Source organism: Medicago truncatula, chromosome 3, assembly GCF_003473485.1.
Source record: "Medicago truncatula cultivar Jemalong A17 chromosome 3, MtrunA17r5.0-ANR, whole genome shotgun sequence".
Classification (NCBI taxonomy): domain Eukaryota; kingdom Viridiplantae; phylum Streptophyta; class Magnoliopsida; order Fabales; family Fabaceae; genus Medicago; species Medicago truncatula.
This window is the reverse complement of record NC_053044.1, coordinates 41,259,705-41,277,621: the sequence shown is the minus strand read 5'-3', so window position 1 is coordinate 41,277,621 and position 17,917 is coordinate 41,259,705. Positions and strand designations below refer to the sequence as shown.

Genomic DNA, 17,917 nt, shown 5'->3' with positions numbered 1-17,917 from the left:
TCCAGTGAAATTTTAGCATGAAAAAGTCTTTCATAAAAACATGAGATTTCTTAAGATTGTTTTTTTCTTTTAAGATTTTACTATCTTTCAAATCTTATGAATTAAATCCATTGAAATCCTTAATAATCTTTTAAAATAATCAAAATGTCTTTTAAAATTCTCAAGGCCTTTTTAAACAAAATTTGTTATTTAAAATCCTAATTCAATACACCCTCCTTACTTCCATTTTTAGTTTATTAATTTATTCTCTTAGAACAGAAGTTAGTTAAAGAGGAGCATGCTTGTTCAAAAGATAATGTTAACATCATCTTTGCACAATTATATATATCATATGCTCACCGCTCTGTTTTCTAACAACATCAATTCTTTGACCTTTCACATTCCTTCTTCTTTCTTATCTATACACTCCAACATTCTAGCTAGTTATATTTCACATTTGAAAATGGGTTCTGTTTTGGTGCATACTCATGTTGTTACACTGTGTATGTTGTTATTATCACTAAGTTCAATCCTTGTTCATGGTGGAGTTCCAACCACACTGGATGGACCTTTCAAGCCTGTGACAGTTCCTCTAGACAAGAGCTTCCGTGGAAACGCTGTGGACATACCAGACACAGATCCTCTTGTTCAAAGAAATGTTGAAGCTTTTCAACCTGAACAAATTTCTCTCTCCCTCTCTACCTCCCATGACTCTGTTTGGATTTCTTGGATTACAGGTACTTCACCTCCCTTCTTCTTTCTTACTAATGTACTTTCTAATCTTATTCTCCAACTTCAAATAAGAGGTCACAAATGAACTAGGTAGCAACACCTTAGATTCAATGTCGTGTCGGCCTACATGACATCGACAAATGTAGTTATGTTCAATCACTTACACCTTTTTAAATTATTATTGTGTCCATGTCGTGTGTCCGGATAATGCACTTGAAGTCAATTTGGGGCACCATGCCCCCACTAAATTATTTGTGTTGAATAATTTAATTTTTTTTCCACTAAAAATTAAACACTGCATTCACTAAATTTTTTTGATCAATTTCATTTACGAATAATTAAATCTGCAATGATGTGAGAAATAAATTGCATACTGATTGTATGGTTATACATAGATTTTTGAGGGGTGTGGCTATACATAGATAAAAATATTTTTTACGTATTAAAAATGAAAAAAATAAATAATTAATGTTAATATTAAGAAACTTAGAAATCAATTATATATATATTTTTTTGACAAGATAATTTTTAAACATTAGGGTGCTTCAACTTTTTGTGTAGATAATGCATGCATAATTTTTTTGAGAGGTGTATGGTACAATTTTGTTATCTCCAAATTTTCGGTAATATAATGGCATATTTTTTTTATCGCCTATAGATTAATGTTTTTCCATATGAATATTCATTTATAATATGAGATTAATTACACTAATAAAAAAAATTAGATTCGTCGTTATGTCTTTTTTTAGTCAAGTAGTCGAAGGACTAAAATTCACCGTTTAAGATGAATAAGTGAGGTGTCCGAGGTTCGAACTTCATCCCATGCATATTATAATGCATTGTCCATACCAACTAAGATATGTTCATCGAAACCATCGTGTCTTTATTGTTGTTGGGTTCATTCGTTGGTAGATTGTACTAGTACTATTTTTTTCTTTCTTTTGAGGTAGTATATAACCTTTTTGTTTTGAGGGACATATGTTTATAACCTTTCATTCAAAGGCAATGGAGTTAATGTTGTTTTGTTAACATGGCTGTTTACATTGTGTCATACATGAATACAAATAGCTTTGTTTTTATTTTTCTAAATGGAATTAATGTCGTTTTCACATGCATCGAATGGAAGGATTGATAGAGCAAGTACAGTGACTCTCACTCTCTATTTGGTAATAACTCTTTCTTCATTCCACAATTGGCAAAACTTTTATTTTGAGTTAATGCATTTTGAGGTTTTTGAACTACTAGTACTAACCTCACCAATTTCATTCATTTGAAGCTATAGCAACCTGTAGTACCAATTGTAAGTTGATTTTTTCTGTTGTCTTAAGGCCATATTTTGGGAATGTGTTAATTTCATGTCAATTCAAGTGACTGAACTCTCTTTTTTGTTGCTATATATAAGTAGTGTCTGTTTATTTGAACATATATGATATTGTTAGATTACATTTGCAGGAGAATTCCAAATTGGGGAGAATATAGAACCATTAGATCCTGAAACAGTTGATAGCATAGTTCAATATGGAAGATTTGGAAGGTCAATGAATGTCCAAGCTGTTGGTTATTCCCTTGTGTATAGTCAGCTATATCCTTTCGAAGGACTTCAGAACTACACTTCTGGAATTATACATCATGTTCGTCTCACAGGTATATTAACACTTTGACTTAGGATACAACTTAGATGATGATACTTAGTAGTGCGGATGTGATACAATACGATACGGATACACAGATATGCAAATATTTTTAAATTCAAGAATGAAGATAGGATACAACTTAGATGCTTTACCAATTTTTTTATAATAAAACTTATATTCATGTAAAATACACAAAGGAATATACATTGATCATTCTTCATTAATATATAATTATAAAGATCACACTTGCAAAAAAATAATACTTTGATAAGAACACAGAGGGTAGAGCTTTGCTTATAATCATAATCTATTTCATTCCTATTACATGATATCAACAAAAACATCAGTAAAATAACTCAAAACAACCTTTGTGTCATGTTAACAAATTAAGTCTCCTCTCTCATTACCTTCTTCCCCATAAAATACATGAATTTTAAGTCTGATTCATTAAGAGATCATTCTACCGATTCCAAAGATCTAGCACCAACATAAATTGAATCACGTACATCTCCGCTGAATTCTCATAACTTTGTCTCACCTTTTTTATACCTTCAACTTTTCTAGGATACACGTTAAAAAAAGAAATTCTGATACTTCTAGAGTATGTATCAGTGAGTATCCATGGACTATTGGTGTCCAATACAGGCACATCATTTTTCTGAGTATTCGAGCTTTATAGGCTTTAAGCATCCTTTTGTCTCACATGCACCAGCTTTTTTATCCAAGTAAATTGACCCATGTCTTGAAAGGGAAGTGTTCAGAGTACTGGTAGTATCAAATATGGCCAAATTAGTATTTATAGACTATGTAGCACTGATACCTCAGCATGAAGGCATGTATGAGTGTCCAATATTTGTTAGTGTTCGACAATCATAAGAACACACATGATTACATTCAATTACTTTCATTTTTTAAAATTATTACCAGTATTTACATCTCAGTGTCAATGTGTGTTTAGTCTCCATGTCAATGCTTCATAATTTATAGGTGGTGGGCTGTCTCTACTTTACAAGTTCGTTTGCTGTGAAGAACTAATTAAAATTCCATTCTCTTTGCTGCAGGTTTGAAACCCAACACACTATACCAATATCAATGTGGAGATCCTTCTTTACCAGCAATGAGTGATGTTCATTATTTTAGGACAATGCCAGTTTCAGGCCCCAAGAGCTACCCTAGTAGAATCGCAGTGGTCGGAGACTTAGGTCTTACATACAATACCACATCTACTGTCAATCATATGACCGGCAATCATCCTGATCTTATTCTATTGGTTGGTGATGTTAGTTATGCTAACCTATATCTTACTAATGGTACTGGTTCAGATTGCTATTCTTGCTCGTTTTCGAATAGCCCCATCCAGGAAACATATCAACCGCGTTGGGATTATTGGGGAAGGTAAAATTTAGCTTCACTAACTTCACTATGAATCTTTCTGTTATAACTGGTTTAGGCACATGGTGCTAGTCTTGTCATTGTTTTGATTTTGATTTTGAGATTTATTGGCTCAATCGAATCAATGTGAATTATTGATTCAGGTACATGGAACCTCTGATTGCTAGTGTCCCAATAATGGTAGTGGAAGGGAATCATGAGATAGAAGAACAAGCTGAAAACAAGACATTCGTTGCTTATAGTTCTCGATTTGCATTTCCGTCAGAAGAGAGTGGATCATCATCCACTTTCTATTATTCTTTCAATGCAGGAGGAATACATTTTATAATGCTCGGTGCCTACATATCATACGACAAATCAGGTTAACTCTTGGTTCATCATTTTCTTCTGGTTTCTTGTACACAATTGATAGTCCTTAAGTGTCATCCTTCTTTTATTGCAGGGGACCAGTACAAATGGTTGGAGAAAGATTTGGCTTCTCTTGACAGGGAAGTAACTCCATGGTTGGTAGCTACATGGCATGCACCTTGGTACAGCACCTACATAGCACATTATAGAGAGGTGGAGTGTATGAGGGTGGAGATGGAAGATTTACTATATAAATATGGCGTTGACATTGTCTTCAATGGACATGTAAGCACCTTGTAGTTATATCTGGTGTAGTTGATTGTTATCATTCTCAAGATCCAAAATTCTCATGAGAACATTGAACAGGTTCATGCCTATGAGAGATCAAACCGTGTATATAACTACACATTGGATCCCTGCGGTCCTGTTTATATCACCGTTGGTGACGGTGGCAACCGAGAAAAGATGGCAATTGCTCATGCCGATGAACCAGGAAACTGTCCAGAACCATCAACTACACCAGATAAATTTATGGGTGGCTTTTGCGCCTTTAATTTTACATCCGGTCCAGCAGCAGGTAAATTCTGTTGGGACCAACAGCCTGATTACAGCGCTTTCCGTGAAAGCAGCTTTGGTCATGGGATTCTAGAGGTAATCTTTCCTTATCTAGTCTCTACACATTTATCTTTATTTTTTCTTTCTAGAAAGGGCTTAACAAATATACAACATTTGAATTATTCAACCTGAAAACTGAAAACCTTGTTTCTTCATTGCATGTACTCTCTTTATTTGTGGTAATTGTATTTTCAACCTGATCAAGTATCAATTGAATTGAAAAGGTCATCAAGTCTTATGATTTTGGTGAAATGCAAAAATTTCCACAATATTGGTTCATAAAGACACGTTAGCATTTGAAGCCTATTGATAGAAGTTCATACATATTAGTTGCACTTGAAGTTGAAACATAATTAGAATAGGAGTACACACTAATAAGTGGTAGAATAATTAACTTGCAGGTGAAGAATGAAACACATGCCTTATGGATTTGGCACCGCAATCAAGACTTTTATGGAAACGCTGGTGATGAAATTTACATTGTTAGGCAACCTGATAAGTGTCCACCAGTCAAGCCAGAGGAGGTACATAAAACATGAATTTGGATACTATGTACATGTTATATTGACCATTGTTTCTTTATTCTTAGAGATAAACAATCCTTTAAATTAAGCATATCTTTAAGATTTCAGGTGCTCTGTGCAAATTATGAAAATTTTCTACTATTAATTGTATTAATTTTTTTTTTTTTTGTATTTTTGTTTTAGAACTATTAATGGGAAGTGAGCTACGTTAGGTTCGGCTTTAGTTTGACATATTATTGTGTGGTCGATCTGAAAATCATGAAACGGTCTAATCTCCTATGGGAGGATTACCTCTAGGGAGCATTTGGTTGATAAGGTATAATTCTCCTCTTGGAAATGGTTTCTAGGTAAGATTCATGTACTATGAGCGGAAGGTGGAACCTTTCTTCTGTTGGAAGATAGAGAGATTTGTGAAGGGGCGTTGATGAGTTGCATTGATTTTGTTGGCTTCTTGGCTGCTTTCGGGCGCTTTGTTTGGGGTTACATCGTTCCTTCTCTCGTTCATTGGTGGTGCTTGTTGTCGGCTGGGTGTGGTGGTGTTGGGTTGGTCTACTCGTTCTCGATTGGAGTCTTTGTTTTTGTAGGCATTATTTTGGTTATTTGTGTTTATTTTTCCTGTTATGGCTTGTATTTGCATTGTGATACTCTTGTGCTTCTTGTACTACTTGTCACCTTTTCTCTTTGTACTTTATTTTTCATATTCCTATATATATGTTATAATATCTGCATTTAAAAAATTGAAATATCACTTTTGATAAAAATAAAAAAAATAAAAAACAAATTAAAACTATATTTAATCTATCAATGCCCATATTTTCTTTATGGCATTTACAACAATGTACTTAAAATTGATATTTTTTAACTCCAAAAAACTTATGAAATTCAATTAGTGTGATTTTGGGAGTGGAGGGATATTTGTAGGAGTATAAGATAAATTTTTCTTCGTGTAGTATAAGTATAGCTCTGCGGAGCACACGCCAAGTTTACAGAAGAAATCCATCTTTGTATTTTTTTTACTCTGTCTTTTGTTATCTCTTCAATAATATAAGTAGGGTTTTTGTTTTTTCTTTCAAAATTAAACCACTTTGTTACTATACCAAGATGGAATTTTATTTTTACTCACCCCTAGATAGAATATCAAGCAATTTATTCTCAATTTGAATTTTCATATGGAAATTAAAATTTTAATTTGGTTTGTTTTTGTTAGTCATGTGTTTAGAAACTCATATCACATGTCTTTTAGTATGATTCTGCATTATCAACAATTTTCTTCGCCCAAAGAATAAGAGTCACAAACTTTCTATAGAAAAAAAAATGCCATAACATAACCTTGACTGTATAATTGAAGATTAAAGGAATATCAACAATTTTCTCCGCCTGAAGAATAAGAGTTACTCCCGTCCTAAATTATAAGTAGTTTTGTCGAATTCACACTTAAGAAATACAACAACTAATTTTATATGACAAAGAGAATTACAAGTTATTTTATAAAATTATCTTTAACTATTGGAATGAGAAAGATAAATTAATATATTGAAAGAAAAGAGAGTAATAAACAGTTAATAATATAATAGAAAAAAATAACATTAATGATTTATTTGTATTATATTTAACACAATTTTATTTTTCATAATAACTTCTAATTTAGGACGGAGGGAGTATAAACTTTTTTTTTTTTAGGGCGAGGAAAATAAGAGTTATAAGATAAAAGGAATTACACTTAAAAAAACCTCATTTGTCTGATTTGTTTTTTCTAACTAACTTTATCTCAGTTGTTTTACATTTAAGGTATTAACATATGAATTAAGAACTTGACTAAAAAAAACATGAATTAAGAAACTCAATAAGTATCTTTTATTCGATAAAAATATTTGTATATTTTTCTGTCATAAAATGAGTGATCCATTTAAAAAAAAATGTTCTAATTTAAATGACTATTTTTCTAATTAATACTACTTATATCAATTTCTTTTTTAGAACGACAAAGGAAAAAAAAGAAAAAGAAACCGTAAAAACAGAGTTCTGCCTGAGGCATTCAGTCGCAACATTGCCTTTAACTCCAATAGGGGAGCCGGTCAAAAGGTCATACATAACCTTAAAGATGTCCGAGCTTGATCAAGAAATTTGTGCAATAGCTGCTCTCTCTAAGCACATTTGGAAAGAAATGTCAGGAATACACTCTTTTAAACCAAAAAAATTCACCAACAAAGAACATGCATATGCGAGTAATCCAGATGTTAAAGAAGATGGAAGACTTCTAAATAATCTATCTCACAAATAACCCGTTGAAGAGAGTCATTGATTACAAACAACAAATCATGGTAAACCCCAAATAACTTAGTAAAAAGTGCAATCCTCTACCCCTCATTAGAAGAAGAAAAAAGTCGGGTATCTAAATTTCCTTATTGTTGCGAAGTAAACCGCTAGAATCGATTTCATTGGAGACACTACAACTTTCATCGATATTCAACTTGAGGCATCCTTATTAAAGTGGAGTCCATTTATCAATTTTAATTTAATATATTTTACTCTTTTTTTTGGTACAATATTTTCTCTTTTTATTTATGGTAATGATGAATACAATGGAAACCATACTTTTATAAAGAGTACTTTTACAAAAGTATAAAGAGCAATTTGAAAAGAAACCACATCTAGATGTAGAATATCCTTTTTTTTTTTTGGGTATGTCATCTAACTATACTATATCTTATCTAAACTGAAACTTGAGCGTAAAGAGAGATCAAAATGTTGACGGTGGTTACAAGCAATCACGTAAGCCAGATTTATGAATCTCTCCAGCTCCATTCAGACAATGAAACAACCAAAAATTGTCTTGTCTTCATTCCTTCATCATGTGACCTCAGAAGTTATATGAACCCACTTGTCCTTCTTTTACATTAAATATATTCAATTCTTCAAATGTCCCATAAATAAAAATCCAATTCTTTAATGTACTTTCCTAAAAAAAACAATGTACTTTCCAGCCTCTCATGACTAAAAATAAAATCCTCGTTTTGCACATTTCATCACTTTGTTTTATAGTAATAGCATCAATTCTTTGACCATTCACATTCCTTCCTTATTCTCATGACTACTTATTTATACACACCAACATTCTAGCTAGTTATATTTCACATTTGAAAATGGGTTCTGTTTTGGTGCATACTCATGTTGTTACACTGTGTATGTTGTTATTATCACTAAGTTCAATCCTTGTTCATGGTGGAGTTCCAACCACACTGGATGGACCTTTCAAGCCTGTGACAGTTCCTCTAGACAAGAGCTTCCGTGGAAACGCTGTGGACATACCAGACACAGATCCTCTTGTTCAAAGAAATGTTGAAGCTTTTCAACCTGAACAAATCTCTCTTTCACTCTCTACCTCCCATGACTCTGTTTGGATTTCTTGGATTACAGGTACCCTTCTTCACTTATTACCTTCTTCATTACAAGTGCTTAAAAGGTCACAAATGAATGAAGCTATCATTTTTCTTTTCTTGTTGGGGTTCGTTGGTTCACGTGAACTAGTAACTAGTTCTCTCAGTGGCACCACAATGAATGATATATTAGGCTCTCTTTAGTTTATAGTAGATGAGATCGTAGTGGTGAATAACTTATAAACTAACTCATGGTAAAAAAGATTTTATAAACTAACTATAATAGTGAATAAACATTTTATTGAATTTGTAATGATTAAATTAATTTATAAATAAGAAATAGCATAAAAGATATGTCTAATTAATATTTTTTTTCAAATAACATAACATGGGTAAAATTAAGAGTTTTTTTTTTAAGATATGAGCTAATTGAATTACCTTATGAAAATAAGCTATAAGCTAATAAAAAGAATTATAAGTTTGTGTGAAAAACATATTATCATACAAGTCTTTTTAATCATATAAACTTATAAGTTATAAGTTCAAAATTTGGCATTGTCAAATAGAGCCTTAGATAATTTTACACATTATTTCATACGTTATATTTTGACAAATACATGTAATGTTAATGTAAAATGGAAATTATTAAATTAAAGTTGATGCGTGTATTTTCACCTAAAAATAAAGAATTGTTCCATGTAATATTAAATAGAGGTATAATTGAAAGAAAAAAATTGTTACATTAAAAATTGTAAATGTCGTTTATTTTTAATTATCATTTTACAAGTTGTTTACATGTATTAATAAAACTAATATTCCTTTCGGACTTATTATTATTGAAAACATTGGTTAATGTGTATTGTTGTGTGTGTGCCTAAATGATTTAGATTTGTGTTTGTGTCTATCTTAGAATTTCTCTTAGGAGAGAGTCAATTTTACTTGACCAAAAAATATAAAGTATGAAACAATATTTTTTTTACTTTAAAATGGACACTCAAAGGAAAAGAAAAGGACAAAGTATGCTACTCTTAGAATGGAGGGAGTAATAATTTGTTAACATGGTTGTTGACATTGGCTTATATGAAGACAGATAAAATCAGTTTTCGTTTTTGTTTTTCTCCAAATGCAATTAATGTCACTTTCACATGCACTGAATGGAAGAACTGATAGAGAAAGTACACTGACTCACTCACTCTATACTCTCTAGGTGTTGGTAGCTCTTTCTTCATTCCACTATTGACAAAATTTTTCAGTATGAATTAATGCATTAAGTTGATAAGAATTTTACATTTTGAGGTTACAGAATTACTTTTCAACTAATCCCACCAATTTCATTAATATCTTTTAAATAGCAAAGATGATTTTATTGAAAAGAAGAAATTAGTATTAGCTATGAGATTTAGGCTCTGTTCGGTAAACATAGCGAAAATCCCTCTCAAACCCAAATTCGAGGCCTATTTATTTAACATATTTGGTATAAAAATACATGGATGACATTGTTGAATTACATTTGCAGGAGAATTCCAAATTGGGGAGAATATAGAACCATTAGATCCTGAAACAGTTGGTAGCATAGTTCAATATGGAAGGTTTGGAAGGTCAATGAATGGCCAAGCTGTTGGTTATTCCCTTGTGTATAGTCAGCTATATCCTTTTGAAGGACTTCAGAACTATACTTCTGGAATTATACATCATGTTCGTCTCACAGGTATATTAACACTTTGACTTAGTACAAGCATTATTTTGTGTCACATGCACTACTTCTTTATTCCAAATATATTGACTCATGCCTTGAAAGAGAAGCGTTTAGAGTACTAGTCATATGGCCAAATTAGTAGCTATAGGTTATGTAACACCGATACTTTGGGTTGAAGGCGTCAGTGCCCAAGTGTGTTAGTCCTTGATGTTCGATACTCGTATAACAGTAGCACATGTGGTTATATTCAATCACGTTCACTTTCTCAAATAGTTATCAATGTCTACATGTCATTGTCAAAATATGTTTGGTTTGTGTCAACACTTTAGAGATTTAGTTATGGGACCCGAAAGGTGTTGAGAGTTTCACATTAGATAACTGCGTGGCCTTAACATTCGTTAAAAATTAGACACAACTCAAATTTTAAGAGGAATGAAACAAGATTGAAAAGGAACAAAATATTTTAAAGTCATTAATCCACTGCCTAGTCATTCTATGTCAAGTCGAGTCAAGCTTGACATATGCCTGGTTATTTTTGAAGAACTAATGTAGAACTCTACTCTCTTTGCTGCAGGATTAAAGCCCAACACACTATATCAATATCAATGTGGAGATCCTTCTTTGTCAGCAATGAGTGATGTTCATTATTTCAGAACAATGCCGGTTTCAGGTCCCAAGAGTTACCCTAGCAGAATCGCCGTGGTTGGAGACTTAGGTCTTACATACAATACGACATCCACTGTCAATCATATGATCAGCAATCATCCTGATCTTATTCTATTGGTTGGAGATGCTAGTTATGCTAACATGTATCTTACTAATGGCACTGGTTCAGATTGCTACTCTTGTTCATTTTCTAATACTCCTATCCATGAAACATATCAACCACGTTGGGATTATTGGGGAAGGTAAAATTTTTACTTCATCTTAATTTTGACTTGAGATTTCTTGGTTCAAACCCAGTTTATGAAGTCAATGTTGATTATTTATTCAGGTACATGGAACCATTGATTTCCAGTGTCCCGGTAATGGTAGTAGAAGGGAATCATGAGATAGAAGAACAAGCTGAAAACAAGACATTCGTTGCTTATAGTTCTCGATTTGCATTTCCGTCGGAAGAGAGTGGGTCATCTTCAACTTTATATTATTCTTTCAATGCGGGAGGAATACATTTTATAATGCTCGGTTCCTACATATCATACGACAAATCAGGTTAACTCTTGGTTCATCCTTTTCTTCTGCTTTCTTATACATAATCGATAGTCCTTATTGATTCACTTTTAGTATCATCCCTTTTTTTATTGCAGGGGACCAGTACAAATGGTTGGAGAAGGATTTGGCTTCTCTTGATAGGGAAGTAACTCCATGGTTGGTAGCTACATGGCATGCACCTTGGTACAGCACTTACAAGTCACATTATAGAGAAGCGGAGTGTATGAGGGTCAATATGGAAGATTTATTATATAAATATGGTGTTGACATTGTCTTTAACGGACATGTAAGCATCTCGTTGTTTTCATTATTTATAATTTGTTATTATTCTCAAGATACAAAATTCTCATGAGAACATTGAACAGGTTCATGCCTATGAGAGATCGAACCGTGTATATAACTACACATTGGATCCGTGCGGTCCTGTTTATATCACAGTTGGTGACGGTGGTAATCGGGAAAAGATGGCAATTACTCATGCAGATGAACCAGGAAACTGTCCTGAACCATTAACTACACCAGATAAATTTATGAGAGGTTTCTGCGCCTTCAATTTTACTTCCGGTCCAGCAGCAGGTAAATTCTGTTGGGACCAACAGCCTGATTATAGTGCTTTTCGCGAAAGCAGCTTCGGTCATGGGATTCTAGAGGTAATATTTCCTTCTCTAGTCTACACATTTATCTTACTTATATCTTACTAAGTGGTAGAGTAATTAACTTGCAGGTGAAGAATGAAACTCATGCCTTATGGAGTTGGAACCGCAATCAAGACTATTATGGAACTGCTGGTGATGAAATTTACATTGTTAGGCAACCTGATAAGTGTCCACCAGTTATGCCAGAGGAGGCACATAATACATGAATTTGGATATTATGTACAAATTATATTGAACATTGTTTCTTCATTTTTAGGGATAAATAATCCTTTAAATCAGGGTCATCCCTGACATTTCAGGTTCTCCGTGTGAATTAAGACAGTGTTATACTGTTGGTTATATTAATTTATTTTCTTATACTTTTTGTTCTAAAATTATTAACAATTCATTTATAATCAAGGTTATTGAAATATCATTTTTGAAAAAAAAATCAAATTAGAATATTTAATCTATTGGTGTCCCAAATGGCAGAGGATTAAGAAATCACCCGACCTCACATCTGTAACAGTCACAATAGTGGAATTAAATTTGTTCTATTGAATTAAATTTTTCGTTCGCTAAGATTAAGAAGGGATTCAACAAATATTGGTTCCCCTGAAAAATGGGACCATGTTTTGTGGCACCACCCACCCATACATGCCTAGGACTCTCACTGCTTTGTAAACAGGACCATGCTTCTTCTTCCTCCTATTTTTGTCTAACCGTAAAGCTTTATCTAATACATCATCCTCCGACCTCCTATTTATATTTTAGATTTTTTTTCAATTAATGATGTATATGGTCTTTATTATAAACCACATACATCATTCAATGAATAAATTTAAAATGTTAATTTTTGTTTATAACAGTGACATGAGGGTGTATCATTGTATCTACTTACAAGAAATTAAAACATTCAAACAACATTTACTTCTTATATATCATTATAAAATCTTGTCAAAGAAAATATATATCATTATGAAATGTAAATTTATTCGTAGGTTTTTCTTTTCTTTTTCCATGCTTAGGACAGAGCTAAAAAAATAAATTTAAAGAAACACTAAATATGTGTTTGAATGGAGGGTTTAGGAGGGGGAAGAGAGGACAATGTTTACTTTTCGTTTTTAAATTTTGGACACTATGAAATGTTTTTTAAAAAGTTAATATATTAACATGATAAACGATCATATAATACTTCAATCACACTTAATTTTATTTTTTAAAAAATGTTATATAGTTCGTAGTTTAAAAAAGAAAAGTGAATATGTTCTTCCTTCCTAAACCATCAATCCAAACACACTTTAAAGGTATGAAAAGGATTGGTAAAAATAAAAATATATGAAAAAGATATAAAATTCAATTGTGCTCACGGCTTAAACAATGTATTCATCCATAAAAATAAAAATAAAAAACATTTTTTATGAAGGTGTACAACTTTACAACAGAAATAAAAAATTTTATTCAATTCAAATGCATTACTAACAATGGTGCATTTTGGTATTCCTCTTAGTTTTCCGATTAATGTAGCATGGACGTATTTGTGTTCAAAAGTAGTTGTTCAGAAAACCCAGGAAACGGACACACGCATTGTGCACAACAGCTGTAACATTTCTCCAGACAACCATCCTTGTTTCCAATCCTTCCACAACTCTTTCCACATATATACTTGCAATCTAAATAATACAAAAATTTGAGTTATGGACAGCATCAATAAATTAAATTAATTTTTTTCTCAACTTCGTTTTTTTCTTGTATATCAAAAAGAGTAATGATATTTAATATTTATTCAACCATATTTGTGACAACTGTTGAAATAACATTCTTTTATATTTTTATTGGTAAAAAACATTACAGCAGAAGAAAAAAAAGGTAAAATCACAATAAGAGTATAAGATTGAAAGTTAATTGTCCCAAAATGGTTGAATAAATATCTTTTGTCTATCAAAAATAAAATAAGTATGATAAGATATTAGCTAGAGCTAGATTACCATCTTCCACATTGTTGATTGGTACTTCTCCATTGCCCTGTCAAATTTTAATATAAAAGGGAAAAATAGATGTAACATGAATTCAAAGACTAATAAATAAAAATATAGCCCCTAAAAAAATACTTACAGAAAAAGCACTCGAAACATGCTTTTATATTTCAAAATAAATTTAATGTGAAACTAATATGTTATTTTTTTTTGCTAATATAAAGTAACTATTCTTTAATATAGTTTTTTTTTAATAAATTTCTTTAATATAGTTAATAGTTAAAATTTAATGATAAATAATAATGTAATTTAATTTAATACTAATATAAATAACCAACAATTAATTGATTCAAGTGTTAAATGCTCCTTGAACTTGTGATCAGAGGTACGATTTCTGATTTATTATACGGAAAAAATTCAATTGGGATTGAAAAACACTCATACTAATGGTAATCCAAAACAAAATACTAGTATAACCAAACCTTATTTAAAATCTTTTCTGCAAGAGCATACGGACACGAACACTTTTGACAACACATGCTACAGTAGCTTATACACTCATTCTTATATTGAGATCGTGCACAACGGCTGGGACATACTATAGTCGAACAATCTGAACAAAATCAAGATTTTAGTTATGAACAACATTAGTAAATTTAATTAAATAATTTGACCCACTTCCTTTTTGTCCTAAAAGAAAAATGTCACAAAATATAAGCCCGATCTTTGTTTAATTAAAATAAAAAAGTTAGAGCTATTACCATATGGACTCAAGTCTCCTTCCACACCGGCCATCTGAATTTTTTAAAGAGAAAAAAACATATTAAGTTGTGGAAAATAAAAACAATAGCATGACTAAAAAGAATGTAAAGAATATGTGTGTGTGAGTGTGCGTGACACAGAAATATGCAAGCGTGAAAGAATAGGGTGAGAGAAATATTTACATTTTGCATCACAAGGGCAATGGGAAGTATGAGAAGAAAGGTGCAAAGAAAATTAGCCATGGTACAATTGGTGAGGTAAAGGAGTTTTTTTTTTTTTTTTTTTTCTTTCTTTCTGTAGAGGAGCTGTGGAGGTTAAGGAGTTATAATATAGGCAAATAATATCACAGTGTTTTTAAAGTCAATTATTTATTTGACTAAACTTAATGACATTTATGAGTAAAAAAGTACAACTTTGCATATATTAGCAAAAAAACAATTCCTTGATCATCTCAAAATAATAATTGATTAAGATTTGTGTACAATTGATCAAATAATTGAGCGTTCGATAAAACTCAAGTTCGATTATTAAGTGGAACAATTTTTGGCCATGTTATCCTTACCTCACGACCGAACTTCGGGTTACTAGGGGATTATTTTTAGCCATGTTATCCTTACCTCATGACCGAACTCCGAGTTACTAGGGGATTTTAAGGAAATATTAATTGTGTTGATTTTCTTAACTCACGACCGAACTCCGGGTTACTAGGGGATTTTAAGGAAATATTAATTGTGTTGATTTCAATAGTAAAATACTAAAATACCCTTATTAATTATGGTTAGTGGAGTAGTTAAGTTTTATGAAATTAAATACTCTCATTAATTGTAGTTAGTGAAGTAGTTAAGTTGAATGAAACTAAATACTCTTATTAATTGTAGTTAGTGAAATAAATAAGTTAGATAAATTAAATAATAAGAATATAATAGTAGAAAAATAAATAAATGTTGCATTGATATTCTAAAGGGACAATTATTTTGAGACATGTGAAGTACAATAAAAAAAATATTACTATAAGGAAATTCACCTAAAACTATAGTTGTTTTAGAGGGAGGGAGTATTAATAATGGAGTGAAAACCTATTTTATTCCTTTACAATTTTCATTCAAGTCAATTTAGTCTCCAACAAAAATAAAAGACAAAGTAATCTTTGACGCTTTTATATAAAAAAAAACAAATTAGTTTCTTTGTTATAAGTCAAAGACAAATTTGACTACTTATTTTCATCATAGTTATGAAGTATTAAAGCAAGTCTTCACCTTTGTTGCCGTACCTTCAGTGCCACCGTTGTTGTTGCCGTAAAAAGACATCAAGAGAGATTACGAGGTGCGATCTTGAAGTAGTAGATGAGATAAACGTCGGCGACGGTGAGACGCGGTGGAAAACAGAGATGCAGATGGATGTAGGGAAGGAAGAAGAAGGGTAATGTAATTCAGACAATAAGGACATACCATGTGTTTTTAAAATGTGACTTGTTAATCTCGGTCATCTATTTTCGATCTAATGATTGATGATCATTCTTATGTAAAACAGTCATTCTCATAATAAACATTATATATATAGCAATGCTAAGGACAATCGGTTGGCCACTCTCTTTACTATTAGACCACATCACCACCTTTTACACACCAAGTAATAGGAAACCGCTCTAACCAGTTTATACTATTTTTATTTTATTTTTAATAACAGGTCAAAATTCTGATAATACCTTCGGTGGTAAAATAATCATCTTCTTGTCGTCTAAGGTTCTTGGAATGAACATGCAGAGATTGAGTGCCATCTTTTGTTTTCTTCTATTTGTTTCCCATTCTTTCTTTCATAGATCTAAAAAATCCAATGGTGATTCCATTAGAAAACTGTCAATTTCAGAAATCACAACTGAAAACTGTCAATTTCAGTATCAAATTTCACACAAAAGGAATGAATCTGAAAATTATTCCAATAAATTGCAAGATGTTACAATCTAGGACTGCTTCAACTAATCGTATTTTGTGCTCACATGATTATTCACAGTTATCATAAAAACCCAGATCTCAATTCATAAAAAGTTTTGACCTTTGCAATTAATCTTTGGCATATGATGGAGATAGAAGAAATGAGGTTTATGAAAAGTAGATTAATAGATGGCCTATTAATTATTTGGGATGTTGTTGTCGTTATTGTTGTTTTTCTTGTTGGCGGCGGCCATGAACGGTGGTTATGTGTGCGTCTGAATTGAGTGAGGAGGAAGAAGATCTTCGGCTTTCTATTTTTTTTTTAAGTTCTGGAAAAAAAAAACTAACTTAACCTGGCTAAACCAGTTTCCAGTTGCATTGTTTGTAAAAAGTGGTGACGTGGTCCAATAGTGAAGAGAGTGTTCAACGGAGAGTGACCAAACAATTGTCCTCAGCATTGTCATATATATAAACAAACTAGTATAGTGACTCGTGCTAAGCACGGGAAATAAAATACTTTTTTGATCAAAATATATAGATTTTATATTGTGTTATCTTAAAGTTATAAGTGTGGTTATAATTTAAATTTGATATGGAAAAAAATATCATCTTAATTTTGTATATATTTTGAAATATCTAAACATTGCACATAACGATTAAAGTATTTGGATTTATACTTATACTAATTATTTGTAGTATAAAATGTACTCATTGTTAAACTTAGCATATGTAATATTTTTGCAAAAATACTCCGACATACTGTATATTATTATTTGTTGACATAATGTATTTTATTAATCATAAAAACTAAAAAATTTGTATTTTTTTTTTATATAATAGTAAGTGTCAGATGTATACACCTAGTCTGTGAATGCAAACGTTAAATTTTTTACGGGTGTATATAAATATAGTTTGGGCTACAAAAACGTCGATTGTTATTTGTTTTTATTTTTTACAAAACCAATGGTCTAATGTAAATATTGTATTTTGGGGTAACAATGATGTAAAAAAAAAAGTTTTGCGTACTGTTATACCTAAAAAGTGCATCAATTAAAAGTCAATGGCAGGAGGATCTGCTTATATAGAAATTGCATGTCTTGTAAT

General features: G+C 31.6%; 2 protein-coding genes across 4 annotated transcripts; one reads left to right on the top strand and one right to left on the bottom strand.

Annotated features, from left to right (window-relative positions):
• Positions 1–237: 237 nt before the first annotated feature.
• Positions 238–12,524, top strand: LOC11433230 (purple acid phosphatase 15). 3 transcript variants are annotated; one of them, XM_003601589.4, is made up of 8 exons: positions 238–412; positions 8,338–8,641; positions 10,118–10,309; positions 10,872–11,205; positions 11,292–11,509; positions 11,605–11,795; positions 11,875–12,159; positions 12,234–12,524. In XM_003601589.4, exons 1-8 carry the CDS (start codon positions 278–280, stop codon positions 12,369–12,371), a joined length of 1,797 nt encoding a protein of 598 aa, XP_003601637.2. In that variant the 5' UTR covers positions 238–277; the 3' UTR covers positions 12,372–12,524. The 3 variants fall into 3 exon arrangements, with proteins under 3 accessions (XP_003601637.2, XP_024635414.2, XP_039687507.1); XM_024779646.2 differs by lacking the exons at positions 8,338–8,641; positions 10,118–10,309; positions 10,872–11,205; ... (2 more) ...; positions 11,875–12,159; positions 12,234–12,524 and adding exons at positions 2,164–2,355; positions 3,407–3,740; positions 3,881–4,098; ... (1 more) ...; positions 4,452–4,736; positions 5,102–5,378 and having other exon boundaries at positions 251–716; XM_039831573.1 differs by lacking the exon at positions 238–412 and having other exon boundaries at positions 7,979–8,641.
• Positions 12,525–13,517: 993 nt separating this feature from the next.
• LOC11427558 (uncharacterized) lies at positions 13,518–17,225 on the bottom strand. The gene is made up of 6 exons (XM_003601588.4): positions 16,935–17,225; positions 16,588–16,703; positions 14,882–14,915; positions 14,603–14,733; positions 14,133–14,169; positions 13,518–13,817 (listed from the first exon to the last, which is right to left on the bottom strand). The coding sequence occupies exons 2-6, from the start codon at positions 16,657–16,659 to the stop codon at positions 13,663–13,665; spliced, it is 429 nt and encodes a 142-aa protein (XP_003601636.2). The 5' UTR covers positions 16,660–16,703; positions 16,935–17,225; the 3' UTR covers positions 13,518–13,662.
• Positions 17,226–17,917: the final 692 nt, after the last annotated feature.